Source organism: Pseudorca crassidens, chromosome 1, assembly GCF_039906515.1.
Source record: "Pseudorca crassidens isolate mPseCra1 chromosome 1, mPseCra1.hap1, whole genome shotgun sequence".
NCBI lineage: Eukaryota > Metazoa > Chordata > Mammalia > Artiodactyla > Delphinidae > Pseudorca > Pseudorca crassidens.
The window spans coordinates 6,234,881-6,254,532 of record NC_090296.1 but is presented as its reverse complement, the minus strand read 5'-3'; the positions used below and the strand labels follow the sequence as shown (position 1 = coordinate 6,254,532).

Here is a 19,652-nt window from a genome sequence, read left to right as displayed (position 1 = left end):
GCTCGGCCCCCGCCAGGTTCCGGGCCATAATTGGCTGGGCTGAGCCCATGCCCGGGCGTTAATTGGAAGACCGGCACCCCGAGCCCCGCCTCTCGCGCCCAAGTTCCGTTAGCAGGTTCGGTTGCTCCCGAATTCCCTCTCTCCGACGGGATGGGCCCTCTGGTGGGCTCTTCCTCCCTGACGCAGCGACCGCTGACCCGCGGGGCGGGGCCAGGAGAAGACTGGCGGCTCGTTCCACGTTTGAGAGCTCTACTTTCTTCTCATTGGTTGACAGGCGTCCCTCCGGTCGCTTATTTCTAGTCCCGGACGCAGCGCGATGACGTAGATTTCCCGACATTCCACGTCCAAGATGGCCGCAGTCAACAAGGAGAGACGTTGCTAAGGGGCTTGCCTGAGACGAGGGGTGAGTGACCGACGGACCGCGGGCAGCGCCACTCAAGTCCCGCGTACCTGGAGGTCGGATTAGGGTATGGCCACCTGCCTCCATCCGCTGGCGGAGTCTCTCTTTCCGGCTTCCGCCTCCCTCCGCTACCCCCCGGGTGCAGATCGAAGTTAGCGGGCGACAGCGGGGCCGCGAGACGCGCTCCGGGAGAGGGTCTGAGGCGCAGGAGCGGGTCAGGGAGGCCGGCGCGGACCGTAGAGCAGGTAGCGACGCTCCAAGTGAAGGGCGGTTAGGGTTCGGGGACTTTCTGGAAGGTGGGGAGAAAGGGCAGGGGTCTTAGGCGCGCACACACTCAGCGGTCCAACCGAAGACTACCCACGTCTTTCCGGTTATTTCGCAGTGTGTTGGTCCCAACCTTGGTAACGCCTGAGACTTTGGGTATCGTTCCACATCTGGGGTACTCTGACTTCGGAATCTGAAGACCCGTGTAATAAGGGTGGGACTAGGAATGAGGAAAAGGCACTTACGCGGTTAGTTTCGTTTTTGCCGACACATCACGCTTACCGACCCTCTCCTGGGTTGTTTGGTTTGTTACCAGAGGAATTGTTCTTTAGAAGGTTGAGGCGTAAGGCAAGAGGATATCTAAAAGCTCTCAGACTATTCCCCGCACAAAGCATGGTCGGTAGCGCTCCCGAAATTTGGCTTGCCAGTCAAACGGAGCTTTCGCTAAATCTTCTGACGTTAGGAACGGCTTCTCACAGCATTTAGTTGAAGATGGCCTGTTTTATGTTTTTAAGGTAAACTTGATAATGCTTGTGTATCTCTTGTGTATCGTTAAAGATACCTAGCACACTGCCTTGCAATTCTGGCGCTGGTTAAGGTTTGTATGAATGATGTTGCTAGAATGAAAGCTCCACGAAGGAGCTTTATATCCTCAGCACCTAGAGCACTGCCTGACAGATAGTAAACTGTCTTCATTGCTGAATGAATGGATGGATGATGGTAATAGTTGCGGTATTGATAGACATTTGGTTAAGATTCTTAGTGTTCTTAGATGCCTGCTTGTTAAATAATCTTGACTATGAATGTAATAGTTATCCAGGATTGCTTTGTTTTTTCAGAGTGACTACCGTTGGTGTCTAATTTTAGTTTTGTTTTTTTTTTTACTTTTGTCTCCTTTTGATTATCTTTTGATGCTTTGTTGAGAAACATTAGTTGATTCTTGTATAAAGCATGTTAAACATTCCATTTTGAAAACGTAGTTTACACCAACAAGCAATAAAGAAACATTTTACTTGCTAATGAGATCGTTAACTCTTAAATGCCATTTCTAAAATTGAACGTCATAAAGAAAAACAATGGTCATAGTTTTGGCTTACAAAATAAATTGTTCGTTTCAGGAGATTATATTTGAAAACAATGAGAGTTTGCTAAGTATCTAGAAGGAAAAATGTTTTGTTGTCTCTAAAACTAGGTCAAGACAAAATCAAGAAGGATTAAGTTCAAGGTAATTGAGGAGATTATAAAGAATATCTAATTGGATTACATCTAATTCTATTTTCAGGGTCAAATAAATGATATACCAAGATACATGCAGATAAGATTGTGAAATTATTGTTCATAGGTTTTGAGGAATCTTAAAAGTGCAGTTAATGATAGAAGACTGGAGTCTGATAAATGTGTCAGTTTTTGCAGAGAGCAATTGGGTGGCTTTGGATGCTAGAGCTTATTAGTAATCTGTTTTAGAGTCTTGTTGGGACAACAAGAAGAGAGCTTCTAAGTACTTGGGAAAAAGGGCTCACACCCTCAGACCAACAGAGCTTCAGTTTAAGAAAACCAGGTGACACAAATCATGTTTTCTTTTGTTATAAGTTTACTAGACTGGTGGTGGATGGGGGATTGCTAGACATGAGTCTATTTAGATTTCCTTAGGGCACTGAACATAATCCCTCTTCCTATCCTAATAGACACAAGAGAGAAGTATACTGGGTAAGGTCTAGTTAGATGGATATATGTCCGTTCAAATTAGCAAACCCCAAATGCTGATTAATGGGTTGATGTCAACCTGAAGAGAGGTCTTTAGCGATAAGTTGCAGGGCTCTGGCCTTGCCCTTACTCTGGTTAGCACTTTTTTTTTTATTACCAACTTTAAATATATGAGGCATGCTTCTCAAATTAATAAATGCACTCAAAACCTGTAGTGATAGTTAGCCAGTATGTTAGATGGCACTCAGGATTCAAGAGTTCTTAAAGGCTGAAATTATAGACCAAAACTAACAAGATGTAAATTTGCCAGGAATTATTAAATTTATCAAAACTCAGTTGTGGGGCTTCCCTGGTGGCGCAGTGGTTGAGAGTCCGCCTGCCAATGTAGGGGACATGGGTTCGTGACCCGGTCCGGGAAGATCCCACATGCCGCGGAGCGGCTGGGCCCGTGAGCCATGGCCGCTGAGCCTGTGCGTCCGGAGCCTGTGCTCCGCAACGGGAGAGGCCACAACAGTGAGAGGCCCGCGTACCACAAAAAAAAAGAAAAAAAGAATAGATATCTCTACTTAGTATTTCCCCGCTTTTCTTACTTAGATACTAACATAGCTGTGTATGCTTTCCTGCACCTTGCTGATCCTGGAAATTTCTTTATACAAGTACTTACAGATCTTTCTCAGTCTTTTTTAATAGCTACATGGTACGCATTTGTGTTAATGTACCATATTATTCAACCAGTGCCCCAATGGACTTTCACGTTGTTTACAGTTTTTGCTGTTATAAACAATACTTTGAATGATCTTGTGCGCTTGTTGTTTCATAATTGTGATCTTATTGTCAGAGTAAATACTTAGAAGTGGAATCGCTAAATCCAGGAGCAAATGTGTGTGTAATTTTGTTGGATATTGCCAAATTCCGAATCTCTGTGAGAGTGGTTCCGCTTTGTACTCCCACCAGCGACGTAAGAGATTACCTGCTTCTCCCTGGCCTTGCCAACAGAGTATATTGTCAAACTTTTGGACTTTTTGCCAATCTGATAGGTGAGAAAATATATCTAGTATGACATCTAACTCCCAGCTCTTCATACTCTTACTGAGCATCTGATTGGGAACTCTTCATACATACTGAGGCTTTAGTTAACCGGTCTCCCCCAGCCCCCACCCGTTGCCCAGTTCAGTCACACAGAGTGTAAATTAGTTCAAGAAGATTACTTTTCTCCAGGTAGTACTTAATTCTTCCTGTTGGAGGGAACGTTTCTCTTTAGAGCTCCCAGGTGCAAGGAGGAGAGCGGTCAGCCCTCCATGTCACCTTTCCCACCAGAAATGAGGCAGCACACAGGAGAAGTTAGGCTTCCAGATTAACTGATGGCCCTGGCCCAGAGCCTGGCTGCCGAACTGCTATTTTCTTGCTGAACCAGACCAACCTGGTTCTAGCTACCTCTTTTAGAACCCTTTTGCTGCCCTGTATGAAAATGTCTATTCGCTGATCCAGTTTACAAACAATTTCCATATTATAATGGCCTCTAGGTGAGAGTCCTTATTTTTTGTTTTCTTTTCTCAGCATACAGCTTTTAGAGAATCTCTTCATTCTGAATGAAAGAGAAGAGGATGAGAAAGCAAGAAATATTTAAAGGAACTCCTTCTTTCCCTTGTGGACTACCTCCCTCCATCCTTTCTCCCCAGATCACTACACCCACACCCGATCTACATTGCTCAGTTCAGTGGCTTGTGCAGATATGAATTCATCCAGTCTGGTGGCTTTTCTAAGTGAAAGTACCTAAATGAAATCAAGTAAACTAAAAAAGGGAAAATTTTGACTGGATGCTGGATGGAAGAAATGGATAATTTTGGAGGATAAATCTTTTGGGGGGGTTAGGACCAACCTGGGTTTTACTGAAGAACAGAATCTAGACCAGCATAAGGGAGGTGGGCCTAGTGAAAAAAGGCAGAAGGAAATGAGACAGAAAAGCTCCTCCTTTTAAGCAATGAAATTTGGGATTTATCGTACTGTGAGTCACTTAAGTATTAAATTTGTGTTTGGAGGTACGCCTGGGCTTCTAACTACCGATCAGTAGTGCTTTTTCTATTGAAAAATTTTTATCAAGTACAAATCTGTGATCGTAGACTGTTTACAATGATTGGGATTATTTAACGTGAGGGATCCCTTTCCAACATTACTGCTTCTTCTCTTTCTTTTAGGATTCTAACATTTTCAGAAAGTCTGTTGGAAAGAACGAGTCTACTTCAATAAATGAAGGAGAATAAGGAAAATTCAAGCCCTTCAGTAACCTCAGCAAACCTGGACCACACAAAACCATGTTGGTACTGGGATAAAAAAGACTTGGCTCATACACCCTCTCAACTAGAAGGACTCGATCCGGCCACTGAGGCCCGCTACCGCCGAGAAGGGGCTCGGTTCATCTTTGATGTGGGCACACGTTTGGGACTGTATCCTGATTCTGGGACCTGTGATAGACAGACTCCCCACCAGCACCACAAATTAAATTAAATGCTATAGACAAAAGACCAAGTAGCATCCCTGACTAAAGCAGCTCTTAATTAGCTTTCTTATTTAAATGTTGCTTCAGATTTGCTTGGCTCTTCAGGGATTTTCTATTTCCTTTTTATCATTTAAATGTGTAGAATTAGCCTTTGAGCAGGTGGCCACCAGGATGGAAAATAGCACCCAGTGACCTCAGTTGAAGTATTTCTAAAGGATAGTGAAGCCCTGCCTTACTAAAGCATAGACTTCAGCTTGTACCAGAATTCCGACACCCGGAGATTCCCATTCGCCTGCTTTGCCACTGATAGTGTTTGCTTTCCCACTGCTCTTGTTGTTATTGTTTGTCTTTATTGTTTTTTCCACATTTAACTAAGACGTAACCTGTAAAAATTCTTGGCCAAAACCCTTAACCAGAACAACAGACACTATGATACCCTGGCAACTGGAATAATTTATTTTCATCGCTTCTATATGTTTCATTCCTTCAAGCAATTCCCAAGATATGTAAGTGTTTGAATTTTATTATAATTTTCTATCACATGTTATTATTTCCACACAGTTTAGTGGACAGATTGTAGTCTCTCTTTCTATTTTATTTCCAGAAAGTATTTATTTTTGTATGGTACATATTATATATAAACAAAAACAGCCTAAAATTTGTTTTTTTCCCAATTAACTGTATTAAAGTATTTTTAAGTTTGTTATTTAGTCCAATATGAACCATAATCATATTGTACTTAGTGTGAAAATTTGCTTCCTTGTTACTTTTCCCAAGATAAAATTGGCCTTACAGTTGAGAGCCAACAAAGGCCAAGACTGCATAAGTTCTTTATACCATATCCGTTATTCTTCAGTTACTCCTTAAGACATGGACTGTCTTATGCTCTGTGGGAGAGTCTGCCTCAAGTAGCTTTCAGTCCAGGGTAGATGGTATGACAGGTACAAAACACACTGTAGAGAGTGAGGCCATAGGAGAGGTACAGAAGGAAGGCTGTAGCATTCGAGGGAGAGATTAACTACATCATAGAGGGATCGAGGAAAATTCTGGGGAGGAGGTGCCAGCACTGGGTTAAGCCTTGACTGTAAGTAGGACTTACCCGTGCTGAGATGGGACAGAGCAGCAGTCCTACAGAAAGCAGCGTGAGCCAAGGCCTGGCGGAGGCCTGCGCGGCAGCCAGGAGGCCTGTCGGCGGGAAGGGCATGCTGGGACCCTGGGTGCCAGGTAGACTGAACCAGACCATAGTGGGCCTTGAATGCCAGACTAGGGAACTGTGGCTTCAGTAGGTAAACTGAAGTGATGGAAGTGTTTCATGAAGAAGAAGAATTAGATGTAACAGGAAGTTAGTCTGCTGGGGGTCTTCCTTTTGCTAAGATTTTACTTAGTTTTGTACACATCTTCCTCATTAATTTGTGACGTTCTAGGGGAAGGAGACCGTGTCAGGATCCGCTTTGTACCCCGGCACAGGATCTCACTGATGTCTAACGTGGTCAGGATTCTGTGAAGGGAGGGGCATGTAGGAGAGACTGGAGCGAGCGGGCAAAGAAAAGCTGAAGGTAGAGCGGTGAGAAGATCGCAGTGGAGTAGGAACTGGACCAGGAGCCAGGCAGCGTGAGGAAGGAAAAAGAAAGCGTGGGCAGTGGTGCAGAGGCGAATTCCAGAGGACATGCGTTTGGGTGCACCAGTCAGGGAGTCAGTGTCTTTAAGATTGCAATGTGAAAAGAAAATTTGTTTCTGTGACTTTTTTCCCTTTCTGGTGGCTACTTTGTTTACATGACATTTTATTCAGAAAACTAAATTTAAAATAATTTATGAAGCCAAATGGCGGGGCGGGTGGAATATTTGTATGTGACATTTCCTTCAAGATTTTAGAGTGTCCAGGTGTTTGCAAATGAGAAAGAAGCTGGCAGGAGAGTGAGGGAGCCCAGTTTGTTGTGAAGGCCCAAAATGCTTTTTCTGTTCTGTGTGAGCTTTGATAACAGGGTCTCAGGAGCTTTTGTCTCCCTTTTAGGTGACAGGAGCTTGTTGTCTCTTTCTGGCTGGGAAAGTAGAAGAAACACCAAAAAAATGTAAAGATATCATCAAAACAGCTCGGAGTTTATTAAATGATGTACAATTTGGCCAGTTTGGAGATGACCCAAAGGTAAGAGTCATAACTTCCTGCCTTCAGGCCTTGATTCCTCACAACAGCATTATGATAGAGTTCCCTGTGTTGACAACGGCCGTGGCCCTGTATCTGCCAGTCCCCTGTGTCCCTAAGAGGACTTATGCAGAAGGTATTCTTCCTTGCTTCTGTGAGAAAGGAGGGAAGATAACGTAGCCTACACTTAGGTAGCATCTGCTAATGTGCCATGCTGGGTTGTGAGCCCGTTAGGGGCAGTAGCACATAGAACATGTGTGAGCAAAGTCCTCTCGTGGCCCTTAGCACTCCTAGGCCCAGAAGCAGTTTGGCTTCTTGGGTTCATCTCCAGCTGGCTTCTGGGAAGACAGAATGTACAGATGCTGGATGTACAAGTGTGTCTACGTGTGCTGTGTGTCTTTTGCTTCCCAAGAGTGGTGGAAGGTATTAACATTTGCAGACACCCAGGTTGATATACTATCCATCCTGTCCCTTCCCCACAACCCCTGCTAATGTCAGGAAATGATGGTAAAATAATTGTATACATGATTTTATTATGTTCTAAAGAGACCACTTTCGGGTCGGTGGCAGCTTTCCTCCTCCCCTGTTCTTGTCAAGGTCCCCCCATTGTAACCCTTATAGCACTTGCGAATTAGCCTTCATAATGTTTATCACAGCTCACAATTGGATAGATTTTAACCAGATAATCACACAAAGAACATTCCTCTTCTCAACTGTAGATCTGTGAGAGCTAAGACCCTGTCTGTTTTGCCTGATACCTAGTGCAGTGGCTAGATAGAGTAGGCATTCAACAGGTACTTGTTGAATAAATGACAAACTAAGGATGTGGGGAGAAACTCAGAATCACAGTTAAAGCAAAACTAAGCCAGACGATGCCGTTCAGCACGTCCACAGCCCTGTTTTTCCTAGTCAGCTGGTACTGCCTCCCACGGTAGTCGGCCTCCCCCACCCAGCAGAATCTGTGTGTGTGTCTGCAACGTGTGTGCCTTCCAGGAGGTAACAGGCCCAGAATGCTTTTGCACATACTGTGGTCGTGATTTGTAAGTAATGTCAGTGTGGATAACTCTGTCCCTTGAACTTATTTTATAAATCCATTCACCTGTTTATAAAAATGTGAGCCTATGAGGAATTCATACTAACAGTGGTCAAAAATGTACTTTTATAAAAGTAACGTAGCATCAGATAATGTTTCCAGTGCCTGTGGGTTTTTGATTTTCACACAGCAGGGAGACAGTTGTAGGAATGTGTTGTGCTTTAGTCAGGTCTTGGTCACAGGGGCAGAGGGACCTTGTGGCTGATGAGCTGTGGTTACGCAGAAGGAGTCGCAAAGATCTGGAAGCACCGCAGGGCAAGGGCACGTGGCAGCAGCTGGCGTGTTCTGTCCAGGACGCCTTTGGAGGAGTCCCCTTCTGCTTTCAGCCTTTACCCACTGTACCAACACATCAGGAAACCGAGATCCCGGCCAGGCACAGTGAGGCAGAAGTTCTGCAGTTCCAGGGCCCAGAAGTCAGGAAGAGGGCAACAGCCATGCTAATGAGGCTTTTAAGCCAGGCCAGCCTGACTCAGGTGGGCAGAGGGGCTTTGCAGCCTGCCCTCCCCTCTCTCATGTGCAGTCTCCCCAGGCATGACTGGGTGTCGGGGCCAAAGGAAGGAACCCAGGATCTGGGAGCGGTGAGGACATTGTGGAAGACATTTTCCTCGCCGGAGAGGAGAGGAGGGAAGTTTGGGGGGAGGCGGCAATGTAAACAATTAGAAAAAATACGGTCCTGAATCATGTGCAACTTTTTTGTCTTACTTAGCTTTGCCCTAACTCTGTGGTTTCTCCCTGTTACATTAATTTCTCGTGTGTTCAACAAATATTTGTTCCAGGCTCTGCATTAGGCACTAGACATGAACAGGTGGCAAAGCAGGCCTGGCTTTTGCTCTCATGGATTTTACAGTCGAGTGGTGGGACAGATTTTAATCAAATATTCAGATAGCCAGCTACCTGATTATGAGTTGTGATAAATGCTATAAAAGTTATTGAAAGGTGCGGTGAGGGCATTCGATCTGGGAACCTAGACAGGTGCTCCAGACAGGAAGTGTGGGGCTGAGGGAAAGTTCCCTGAGGAATCATGTTGGCACACAGACCTATAATTATTCCATTAATTGAGTATTTGAAACACAAAGGGAGGCCAGGCCTTGGGCTGTCTCGTAATACTATATGGGCTACAGTCTGGACACTTGGTAAAAGATTGTTTCTAAATTTAAGGGATATGTTGAAACTTCTGGAAAACAGGTGGTAACAAAAGTGGGGTGGGGGGACAGTGATAGTGGGATTTTTTTTGATACTGTGTGAAAACCTTAAGATTTTAAGACGCTTTCCTGAGAGAACACTTGGGAAACAAGGGTGGAAAGACATTCACCTTGCCATGCCATTTGGAATAACACTCATGGTAGAATCATCTCTACATTCTGTGAAGTGTGGTGCCATACTTTAACCTGAAAGCCAGTTATCTACGTGGCTTCTCTTCCCAGAGTTAACGGGTTTATGCAGCTGTTAATGATGAGATTGTCAGTCTCTCCAAGGCCCTTTCTTCTTCGACTCAAACAAGTGATTGTAATTGTTCTTGCCACACAGAGCATCTTAATTGTATTTTACAATCAAGTAAAATGATAAGTGCTCGGACAGTCAGGCTCTACAGAGGTTGAATTCAAGAAGTTGTTTATGGACACTAGAAAGCATAATAAAAGAAGAGATTCCATTTACAGTAGCAGCAGTAAAATAATATATCCAGGAATAAACCTTATAATAAATTTGTGGAAACCACGTTGGGGCGGGGAGGCTTTAAAACTACTGAAGGACTGAAAAGAAGATTTTCATAAATAAATTTTTGATAGAAGATTCAGTGTAGTTTAAAATGCCCATTTCCCTAAATTATTCTGTAAATTCAGTGAGTTCCCAATCAGAACATCAGTAGCTTTCATTTTTCCTAGAATGATACTAAATAAAATGATATTAAAATGCAGGTGGTGGGGGGAACATGGCTAAAACAAGAAAGGTTTTTAAAAGAGGAATAATCATTGAACTGTCCCTTCCAAAGGTTAAATCTCTGATCCTGGTACAGAAGTAGACAAACAGAGCAGTGAACAGAAAAGATTGTGTGTGTATGCGCACGTGTGTGTGTGTGTATAGACAGTTCAGGATGTGGCTTAATAGAAGAGAAAATGATAATTTACTTAGTAAATGACATTGGGATACCTTGTTTCAGGTAGATGAATGATTAAAACACAAAAATGATGTTCCCCCATTCTCTCTCTCTTTCTCTCTCTCTCTCTCTCTCTCTCTCACACACAGACACACACACACAAAATTCACTGTCCAGGTTTGCATGAAGCTGCCACTGTCATAATCTTTCTTGCTTAAAATTTTCAATGTAAATGCCTGGAAGATTGCATTTTTTTAATGGAGGTCTGGAAGGAAACTAAAGTATCTGTAAAGTAAAGGTCTATTTTGTAAAGGGGGCTCATCTGTATGGAAAATAATAACATTTCTAAGAATGTTTACTTTGTTTCAAGTAGGTTTTAAAAATTAACTGATTGTTTTGTCTTCCTACTTTTAGTTCTTTTCAGAATTTATCATTGTCTGTGAGCATGTTAAAGGCCTGAGTGGGAGAGAGGAGAAAAGGAATGAAAAATAGTTGCTAAAATATAACTTGAAGAGAGAATAAAAGGAAAGCTCACTTTTTTAATGCTGTTTCTGACGTGTGATTGAAATTACTGTCTCAACATTTGTTATTTCATTTTTAGGAAGAAGTAATGGTTCTGGAGAGAATCTTACTACAGACCATAAAGTTTGATTTACAGGTGGAACATCCGTACCAATTCCTACTCAAGTATGCGAAACAGCTCAAAGGTAAGAAAAAAAAGTTAAGAGAACTTTTTCATTCTGAAATCAGATCTTTATAATAATTTGATGATACTCAGATTACGCTTCTCAAAAGAGGACAGCAGAAAGTTCAGTGTGTGAAGTACCTAGGCCATAGCTTGCCAGACAATTCAATATTATAGCTGTTAACGCTGTTTCCTTTTATGTATAAACAGATTCTGTCATCCAGTTGCCAAGTGATATGAGGCAGGAAAATGAGTAAGGATTTTTTAAATAGCCTAATAAAATCAGGCTTGGAGCCAGGTTTCCCATAAATGGTGGTTCAGTGTAGGTCATGCAGAAAGAGAACAGAGGTGGGACTTGGGCCTGCTCATTTGTCCTTGTTTCCCAGGCCGAAGCTCTTTGCTGTGTATTGGGGGTGGTGCTAAGCACACAGTAGGCTTTAAATAAGTACTTGTTGCTTCTCATTCATTCTTCTTTTTTTTTTTTCCTTTCTATTACTAATTTGCCTTTTCTTCCCCGTTTCTAGGTGATAAAAACAAAATTCAAAAGTTGGTTCAAATGGCTTGGACATTCGTAAACGACAGGTACATGGGTTCAAATGTTGGTTTAATTATGGTGTTTTAAAATAGGTAGGGACTTTACGTGTCATCTAATCCAAACCCCTTATTTTGTAGTCAGGAAACTGACTTGCCCCAGCTTAAGGAGCCAGTTAACGGCAGACTTGGAGTTAAAGTCCAGGTCACCCGCTTCCCGGCAGAGGGGATACCCTGCCACATCACGGTGGTATAGGATGCTGAAATCTTATCACCGGTTTGAAACATAAGTCCTAAACAATACACCAGAGAATTTTGACAAGTATATACTTAAATCCATTTCATTTTGCAAAATTGCAAACTATATATTTGCAACTTTATACTTCCTTGTAGTGGTTTTAGAGCCTTGATGTTCTTGGAGCTGAGAGATCTAAGGAGGTGCTGGATAGGGAACAGAAGGCCCGCGAGTTGCCATCATGTAAGGAGATGGTTCAGTGCTAGGGTTCCAGCTGTTTGAAGAACTTAAGCATTTTCATTTGTATTTCATGACATAGCAATTTTTTTTTTTTTTTTTGTGGTACGCGGGCCTCTCACTGTTGTGGCCTCTCCCGTTGCGGAGCACAGGCTCCGGACGCACAGGCCCAGCGGCCATGGCTCATGGGCCCAGCCACTCCGTGGCATGTGGGATCTTCCTGGACCGGGGCACAAACCCGCGTCCCCTGCATTGGCAGGCGGACTCTCAACCACTGTGCCACCAGGGAAGCCCAACATAGCAACTTTTGAATGTGCTGGAATTCTGATTTTTTAAGGAACAAATTAGTAGCTATAGTTAAAGTAACTTATCTCGGTACATTTAGAAGACTAAAAACTTGCTTCTTTGTAATACTTTATTTGATCATGTATAGGGAAAAATAAGCAAACTGACATTTAGATATGGCATCTAATCTCCATGCATTGGGTTAATCATAAACGTTTGCTCATCCGAGTCAAGTCACCTCTTTTTCTTGTTGAACTAGTCTCTGCACGACCTTGTCACTACAGTGGGAACCAGAGATCATAGCAGTGGCAGTGATGTATCTTGCGGGACGTTTGTGCAAATTTGAAATACAGGAATGGACCTCCAAACCCATGTACCGGAGATGGTGGGAGCAGTTTGTGCAAGACGTCCCTGTGGATGTTTTGGAAGGTACAGGGCGTGCTGAGCTTTCTGCAGGGTGTTCCACATTAGATCATTCTTCCCTGTGAGGAAGAATGAGTCCCGAGAATGGATTCTCCCAAACAAGTCCATGCAAACTATTCTTTAATTAAATTCTCTAATGTAATGTTCATTCTATCCAAACACATAGTTTTGGTGAACTAAAAATGCACACCAGTGCTGTGCACAGCAGGGATTGGTGAATTACAAATATGACAGCCACATATTGGCCCTTGTAGGGGAATCGCACCTGCAAGGGAAATGGGAGTATGTTTTTTTCTAGGTAGAATTTTATTTAAAATATCAATTTGTGGCAAATGTAATTGTTTCCTATCATTTAGACATCTGCCACCAAATCCTGGATCTTTACTCACAAGGGAAACAACAGATGCCTCATCACACGCCCCATCAGCTGCAGCAGCCCCCACCTCTCCAGCCCACACCGCAAGCACCACAAGTGCCACAGTCACAGCCGGCTCAAGGCTCCGAGCTGCCCCAGCCCCCGCAGAAGGACTCGCAGCAGCCAGCCCAGCCGCAGCCACCACCACCGGCCCAGCAGCCCAAGAAACCGTCCCCGCAGCCTAGTCCCCCCCGGCAGGCGAAGCGCGCCGTGGTGAGTGCGCCAGGTTGGCACTGGGTGCGTCCGGCTTCCTGTGGCGACACCCCACCTGTGTGTGTTCCCCTTTCTGAGGCAGCACACGGAACACCAAAAGCAGGGAGTGACACGATCCACCTCCCCGTCTGCCTGTATGGCCACAGGCAGCCTGACAGCTGGCGTGGTCAGAGGAGAGGTACCTTTTGAGGCCAGGACGGCTCTGTCCTCCTCCAGCTGCTGCTGCCTGTGTCAGGGCCCCAAAACGTGCCCGGGTGTAGTTTCCACATCTGCACACTGACTGCCGGAATAGGTGTCTCCCATGTCTTTAAACTTGTAAAAGTTTCTCCCCATGGTAGCAGCCGCGCCAGTGGAGGAAGCCGTACGTTGTGACACAGACCCCAAGGAAGCCCCACGGGATAGGGGCGGTCAGCAAGCACCCTCACCACGGTTAAGACAGCTCGATGGAGGGCATGAAACTTAGTGCTCAGAACTCACTAGTCAGAAAAGTTAGTAATTCTGCCTGCTGTCTGATTTGAAAGGGGAAGAGGAAGGAGGCAGAAATGATCTGTTAGGTGCCATGGTTTGCTCTGCAAGTTCAAGCCAAAATTAATTTTTGTCTGAGTCCACGTTCTGGCTATGATTCTGTTCAGTGCCTGAATAATCAGTTTTTCCTCACTGCATCTAGGGCCTTGGTTAACAGTTGTGTATTTTCTTTTGTAACAGGTTGTTTCTCCCAAAGAAGAGAACAAAGCATCAGGTAATTTTATGTTCTTGTGTTTCGTTTTTTAGTTTTATATGTTGTTTATCAAGACTTTAAATTCTTAGTCAAAAGTTGTTTCCTTTCAGATTTAGATTGGCCTTAAAATTTAACGTTAGAGCCCATCAAAAACTTTACGCTAGCTGCGTTGTCTTCTCTGTGTATTCCCTGACTGTATATTTTTGGATTGTACTTTAACAGTATCAATACAGAAAAAAAAAAATTAGTGGCAATAAAAATGTGCTTGGTAACATAAGTCATCCCTCGGTATCCACGGGGAATTGGCTCTAGGACCCGCCTTGGATGCCAGAACTCGCAGATGCTTGGGTTTCGTAGTCCACCCTCCCTGTCCACGGATGCGAAGGGCCGACTGTATATCAAAATATAATTAGGAAAGTAGGCGAACTGCTGCAGCAACATTTATTTTTGGAGGTTAGTTAAGCCCACCACAGTCGACAGAGTGAAGGGCCCCGGGCACCCCCAGACTGAGCACCAAGCAGCAGAGCGATGGGTAGAAAGGATCGGAGCCGCAGTAGGCGTGCTGCCCTGCTGCTTACGGGGGCAGGCTTCTTTTAAACACGTTTTTTCCCCCATATTTGTGGAGCCCAGAGTTGATTAACTTGTTTCTGTATTGGAAACTAACAAAGTGTGAGCAAAACCTGAAAGATCACAGAGGAGAAAACCAGAAGTGTTTTGTCTCCGGGTCAGCCTGTAGTACTGAACCCTGTGCTGGCACAGACCATGTTTACTCATTTCTGTTTCTCTGTCACTTAGTTCCAGGGTAGGAACCCAGTGAATTATTTATTGAACTATTGTGAGATCTTCAAGTTACAGTAAAGCTCCTTTTTCTCAGGATCTTTGTGGGGATGATGAGTTCATTACAGGGGAGTTTTTTTAGCTCCAGATGGGCAAACAGTAAGTGCGAGACACAGAAGAGGGGGCTGCACTCCGTGCCGCATGGATGTTGGGTCAGCTGAGCTGGCGCTGTGTCTTCAAGAGGCAGAAAGGAGCCCGGGTGGCCTTGGAGGGGGACTTGCCTTGAGCAACAAGGGCTGACAGGGTGGAGCCTTCAGGCAGAGGAGCAGAGTGAACAGTGGGGTGGAGAATTTGGGAGATAACAGAGCGGGGAGTCTTACTGGACTGTGAAGGGTTAAAAAGGAGTAGCTTTTGCTAGGACTGAAAATGTGCTAGAAGCAGGTGGTAGCGCCCGCCTGGTGGAGGGTGGATTCTGCATAGGCAGGGGAGCCAGTGGAGGCGTTTGAGCAGGAGAATGGCACGGTCTGAGTTCACTGTAGAGAGAGTTCCCCTGGCAGCAGTAATGGCAAGAGGGTGGGGAATGGGGAGGAGCCTGCGAGCCCCAGAGTGAGACGTGGTGTCGGGGGTGCCTTGGGGCCTGGAAGCAAGACCCCACTGTGCTCTGGGTTGCAGAGGGCTGGTGAGCGCTTGACATGTGGCCTACTCCAAAAACACCACGTGCCCTCAGTGCAGAAGACACACGGATCTCTAAGAGTTAGAGAAAAGAACATTAAAAATCTCATTAATAAAATTCTACATTGATTCCACATTAAGATGACAAAATTCTTGATAATACCAGGTTGAATCAAAGACCGTATTAAAATTAATTTCACCTCTTTGTACTTTTCAGCGTGGCTACTAGAAGATGTAAAATTGCCTGTGTGGCTCTCCTTATATTTCTGTCGGACAGCACTGACCTAGATGACCTCAGCTCAGCCGTCTGTGGGAGGGGCTGGAGGGGGGCGCCTGCGTGAGAGGGGTGGGCTGCTCGGTCTCGGGACAGGGCCCAGGAGCCTGCTCCACGGTTTGGGAGGAGAGATGGAAGGCAGAGGCATAGATCTGCAGCTCCTCTGCCTAGAGACGGGGGATTTGGCCTCTGAGGAAGAGAATAGAGAGAGGGATGTCCCTGGACCTTGAACCCAGCCTGTGTCTGGGACACAGGAAGCCAAGAACGTTGAGCAGTGCCAGAGCAGAAGCAGAGCAGAGCAGCGTACGAGCCAGAATAAAGTGAGTTTCAGGAAGAAAGAACCAAACCATACAAGCGAAAAGATGGCATTCTTTTCTGGTAGTGTGCGCGCACCCTGTACCGTCACAAACGGAAGGTGCTGGATGTGGCGTAGCCTGTCTTGGCGACTTAGGATTGTCAGTGAGGATGCTGGTTACATGCAGCCGCTCAACCCTAAAGGATGGGCTCTGTCCTCTGCCCCAAGCGGTCCCAACGACCTTGCTTTTCTGTCCATTCGCCAGCCTCCAGGTCTCTACCGACGCCAGTTCAGGTGTGCTGCTATAACTAGGAGTAAACATTTGTGAGAGAGAAAACAAACTTAAGTGTGCCTAGACAAGAGATAAAAGGTGCCGGCTTCTCCTGGGAGCACTTGGGGCCTTTCTCGGTGCTCTGTGTGTTAGTGAGGACCCTGACGGGTACCCCTTGGTAACTGAGATGCAGTCTGCTGCTCTCATGTCATTGGAGGGCTCGTCTTAAGTGGTCAGGAGGAAGTTGGGCAGAGGTGGAAAATGGGCTGGCGGACTGTAAGAAGCGAGAGGGTTTTTACTTTTGGAAGGAGGTGAGAGGCGTGGGGTGGCAGGAGCTGGAGGGGGGATGTATTTGTTTCATTTGTTTTGTTCTTTTAAAAGGATGGTTTAGCTGGTGCCTTCCTCAGCTTCCCTTCAAGCCTTGGTCATATCAGCCTTTTCCCCCAGAAAATTCCTTAACAGTGCATTTTTCTTTTTCTCCTCTCTCGCTCTCTCTGACATACTTACTGTATACGAAGAGTAGCTTTTTAATCTACTTTTTCTTTTCAGAACCACCACCACCTAAAATTCCCAAAATTGAGCCCCCTCACCCTCCATTGCCTCCAGCCCATCCACCTCCAGGTAAGTGTTGCCTGCAGGCAGCTGGGAGGGCCAGCTTTTCTCGCTGCCTTTTTGAAGGGCACACTTGGGAAATCCTGGGGAGGATTTATAGAAGAACTTCAGAAATTTAGAGAGACGTTAATGACCTAGGATTTTTCAAAAAATTGGTTTTTTTACAACCAGATAGCTTGAGGATGTGAATTCTAAGTATATCTGAATATTCTCTGACCTCTCGCATCCAGAAATGGTGGAGGATAAATGACTTTAGAATCAGTTTTAGGAAAACAAAGCCCTGCAACTTAGGAACATTGTCGAGATCTGGGCAGATCGCTGTCGACCTTAGACTCCAGGCTCTCGCGTCGGCTTCCCGTTGGCAGGGCGTCTCCTCAGTACCCTTTGGAGAGTAAGCAGTTGTTCATGGAGTCATGTGGAGAATAGAGTGAAAAGGCCTTCACAGGCACACAGTGAACTGGGACGCTTCCTCAGCGGCATTAAAAATAGAGGAGAAAGGTTGTAAAGAACTTTCATTCTTCAGCTGTGGCGACACTTTGGAAGGTGAAGTGTCCAACTAGAGAAGGCAGGAGTTAGGGTGTGTGTGCCAGAAGGTGGGAGATACTCCAGCGACTTCTGAGCTTCTGGGGGCTTCAGCTCTTCCAGTCAGCTGCTGGCCGCCAGGGAGCCGGGGCGGGGAGCGGTGCCCCCGCCACACAGGGCACGGGCCAGAATGCCGCTCACGTGGGTCGTTGGGGTGTCAGAGGCCGTCCCGGCGTGTGTTTAACGCCACGTCACTCGTGTGACCACCTCTCAGGCGTCCTGCCAAATGCCAGTGCCGCCCGCAGACGGTGCTGCATCCTGGCCCTGGGCTCACAGCCTCTGGAGGCAAGACGGGCAGAAAGAAGGGGCCCCGCGCACGTTTGTACTAGAAAGAGGGCTGGGGGTCTGGGCGGAAGGGACTCCATGCGCCCCCGGGACTGCCCGTGCCTGGTGCGCTGGGGAGCGGGGAGGGAACACCCAGAGTGGCTGGAGGTGAGGTGCAGGGCCTGCGTGACAGCACATGAGCCGCTGGCTTCGGGACACGGGCGCAGGCTGTGCTGTCTGGCCACAAAGGTGACAGCTGCTTGCCGCTCCTCTGGAAGACGGCCCACGGTGCTGTGACAGGGCCAGGAACCCCCGGGGTGGCCGTGAGCTGTTGGGGTTGCGGGGGGGGGGGCTTCCCTGCCCCGAGGGAGTTGGTGGATCCCCCCCTACACGCGCAGCCCCCAGGGGCGCCCTGCCGGGAGCCGTTCCAGAGCTGGCAGTGGCCTGTCTCCCTTCTGCAGACCGGAAGCCACCCCTTGCAGCCGCCTTGGGCGAGGCTGAGCCGCCAGGCCCCGTGGAAGCCGGCGACCTCCCCAAAGTCCAGATCCCCCCTCCGGCCCACCCGGCCCCAGTGCACCAGCCTCCACCACTGCCGCACCGGCCCCCGCCCCCGCCGCCCTCCAGCTACATCACCGGCATGTCTACCAGCAGCTCCTACATGTCCGGAGAGGGCTACCAGAGCCTCCAGTCCATGATGAAGACCGAGGGCCCCTCCTACGGGGCTCTGCCCCCCGCCTACGGCCCGCCGGCTCACCTGCCCTATCACCCCCACGTCTACCCCCCGAACCCGCCCCCGCCGCCCGTGCCACCGCCGCCAGCCTCCTTCCCGCCACCCGCCATCCCTCCCCCCGCCCCTGGCTACCCGCCCCCCCCGCCCACCTACAACCCCAATTTCCCGCCGCCACCCCCCCGCATGCCGCCCACCCACGCAGTGCCCCCTCACCCTCCTCCAGGCCTGGGCCTGCCACCGGCTAGCTACCCGCCTCCAGCTGTGCCCCCTGGAGGGCAGCCGCCTGTGCCCCCACCCATCCCGCCACCTGGCATGCCTCCAGTCGGGGGGCTGGGGCGGGCAGCCTGGATGAGGTAACCTGGCGCCCTTCTTTCTTCCTTTGTTTTTTAAAGAAAAGTTTTTCTAATTAACTTGAAAAGTAGTTTAAGTGGGTAAGCCGCAGGGTACCTTGTATAATGCTACACAGTTGTAGTATGGGAAGAAATGGACCGGACCCCCAAGGTGAAATTGGGGTGGTCCTCCACATCTGGGGAGTGGGGACAGCAGCTCTCACTGGAGCCCAGGCAGAGCCGGTTGTGACCCGACTGTGCGTTTGGTCTCAACCAGCGTCGTCCGCGAGTCCTGCGCTGAGTTACTTTACACTAGTGAGAATGTTAACCAGCCATATTGGCTCAATAAATAGCTTCAGTAAGGAGTGAATTTCCTTCTAGAAATCAGTGCCTATTTTTCCTGGAAACTCCATTTTAAATAGTCCGGTTCCATCTGAAGTCAAGCTGTTGTCATTGCTGTCATTCCATGATGTTCTCTCCCATGACACGTGTAGGTCAATTGAACCACATTTTTGATTTAGAGATACTTACATCCTTTGCGTTTAAGAAGTTATTTTGAAGGGGTTGACTTGCTGGATGGCTCTATTCTTTTTCCTCCAGGAAGAAGGGGAGAAATGTACTTGGAAGTAATGTATGTTTACATCAATTTGCAAATTCCTGTACATAGAGATATATTTTTTAAGTGTGAATGTAACAACATACTGTGAATTCCATCTTGGTTACAAATGAGACTCCTTCAGTCAGTTACCCAAATAAAATCAGTTCTGAAATGACGCCTTTGTTCGTTACGGGCACGAGGTGGGGCTCCAAGCCTTAGCAGCCCCTGGGTTTGCAGCCCAGAAGCAGATGTTCTCCTTCTGGACCCTGGGGGCCAAGCAACAGGCAGTGGAGGAACGCTGCCCAGGAGAGGC

At 46.8% G+C, this 19,652-nt stretch overlaps 1 protein-coding gene across 4 annotated transcripts; it reads left to right on the top strand.

The window, feature by feature from the left end:
* The first annotated feature begins 166 nt into the window (after positions 1 to 166).
* CCNK (cyclin K) lies at positions 167 to 19,514 on the top strand. Of its 4 annotated transcripts, XM_067726080.1 has the most exons (12): positions 167 to 403; positions 3,926 to 4,080; positions 4,564 to 4,812; positions 5,290 to 5,371; positions 6,877 to 7,008; positions 10,795 to 10,900; positions 11,403 to 11,460; positions 12,426 to 12,595; positions 12,946 to 13,217; positions 13,923 to 13,956; positions 16,774 to 16,845; positions 18,144 to 19,514. In XM_067726080.1, exons 3-12 carry the CDS (start codon positions 4,616 to 4,618, stop codon positions 18,767 to 18,769), a joined length of 1,749 nt encoding a protein of 582 aa, XP_067582181.1. In that variant the 5' UTR covers positions 167 to 403; positions 3,926 to 4,080; positions 4,564 to 4,615; the 3' UTR covers positions 18,770 to 19,514. The 4 variants fall into 4 exon arrangements, with proteins under 4 accessions (XP_067582181.1, XP_067582172.1, XP_067582165.1 ...); XM_067726071.1 differs by lacking the exon at positions 3,926 to 4,080 and having other exon boundaries at positions 168 to 467; XM_067726064.1 differs by lacking the exon at positions 3,926 to 4,080 and having other exon boundaries at positions 172 to 403.
* The last annotated feature ends 138 nt before the right edge of the window (positions 19,515 to 19,652 follow it).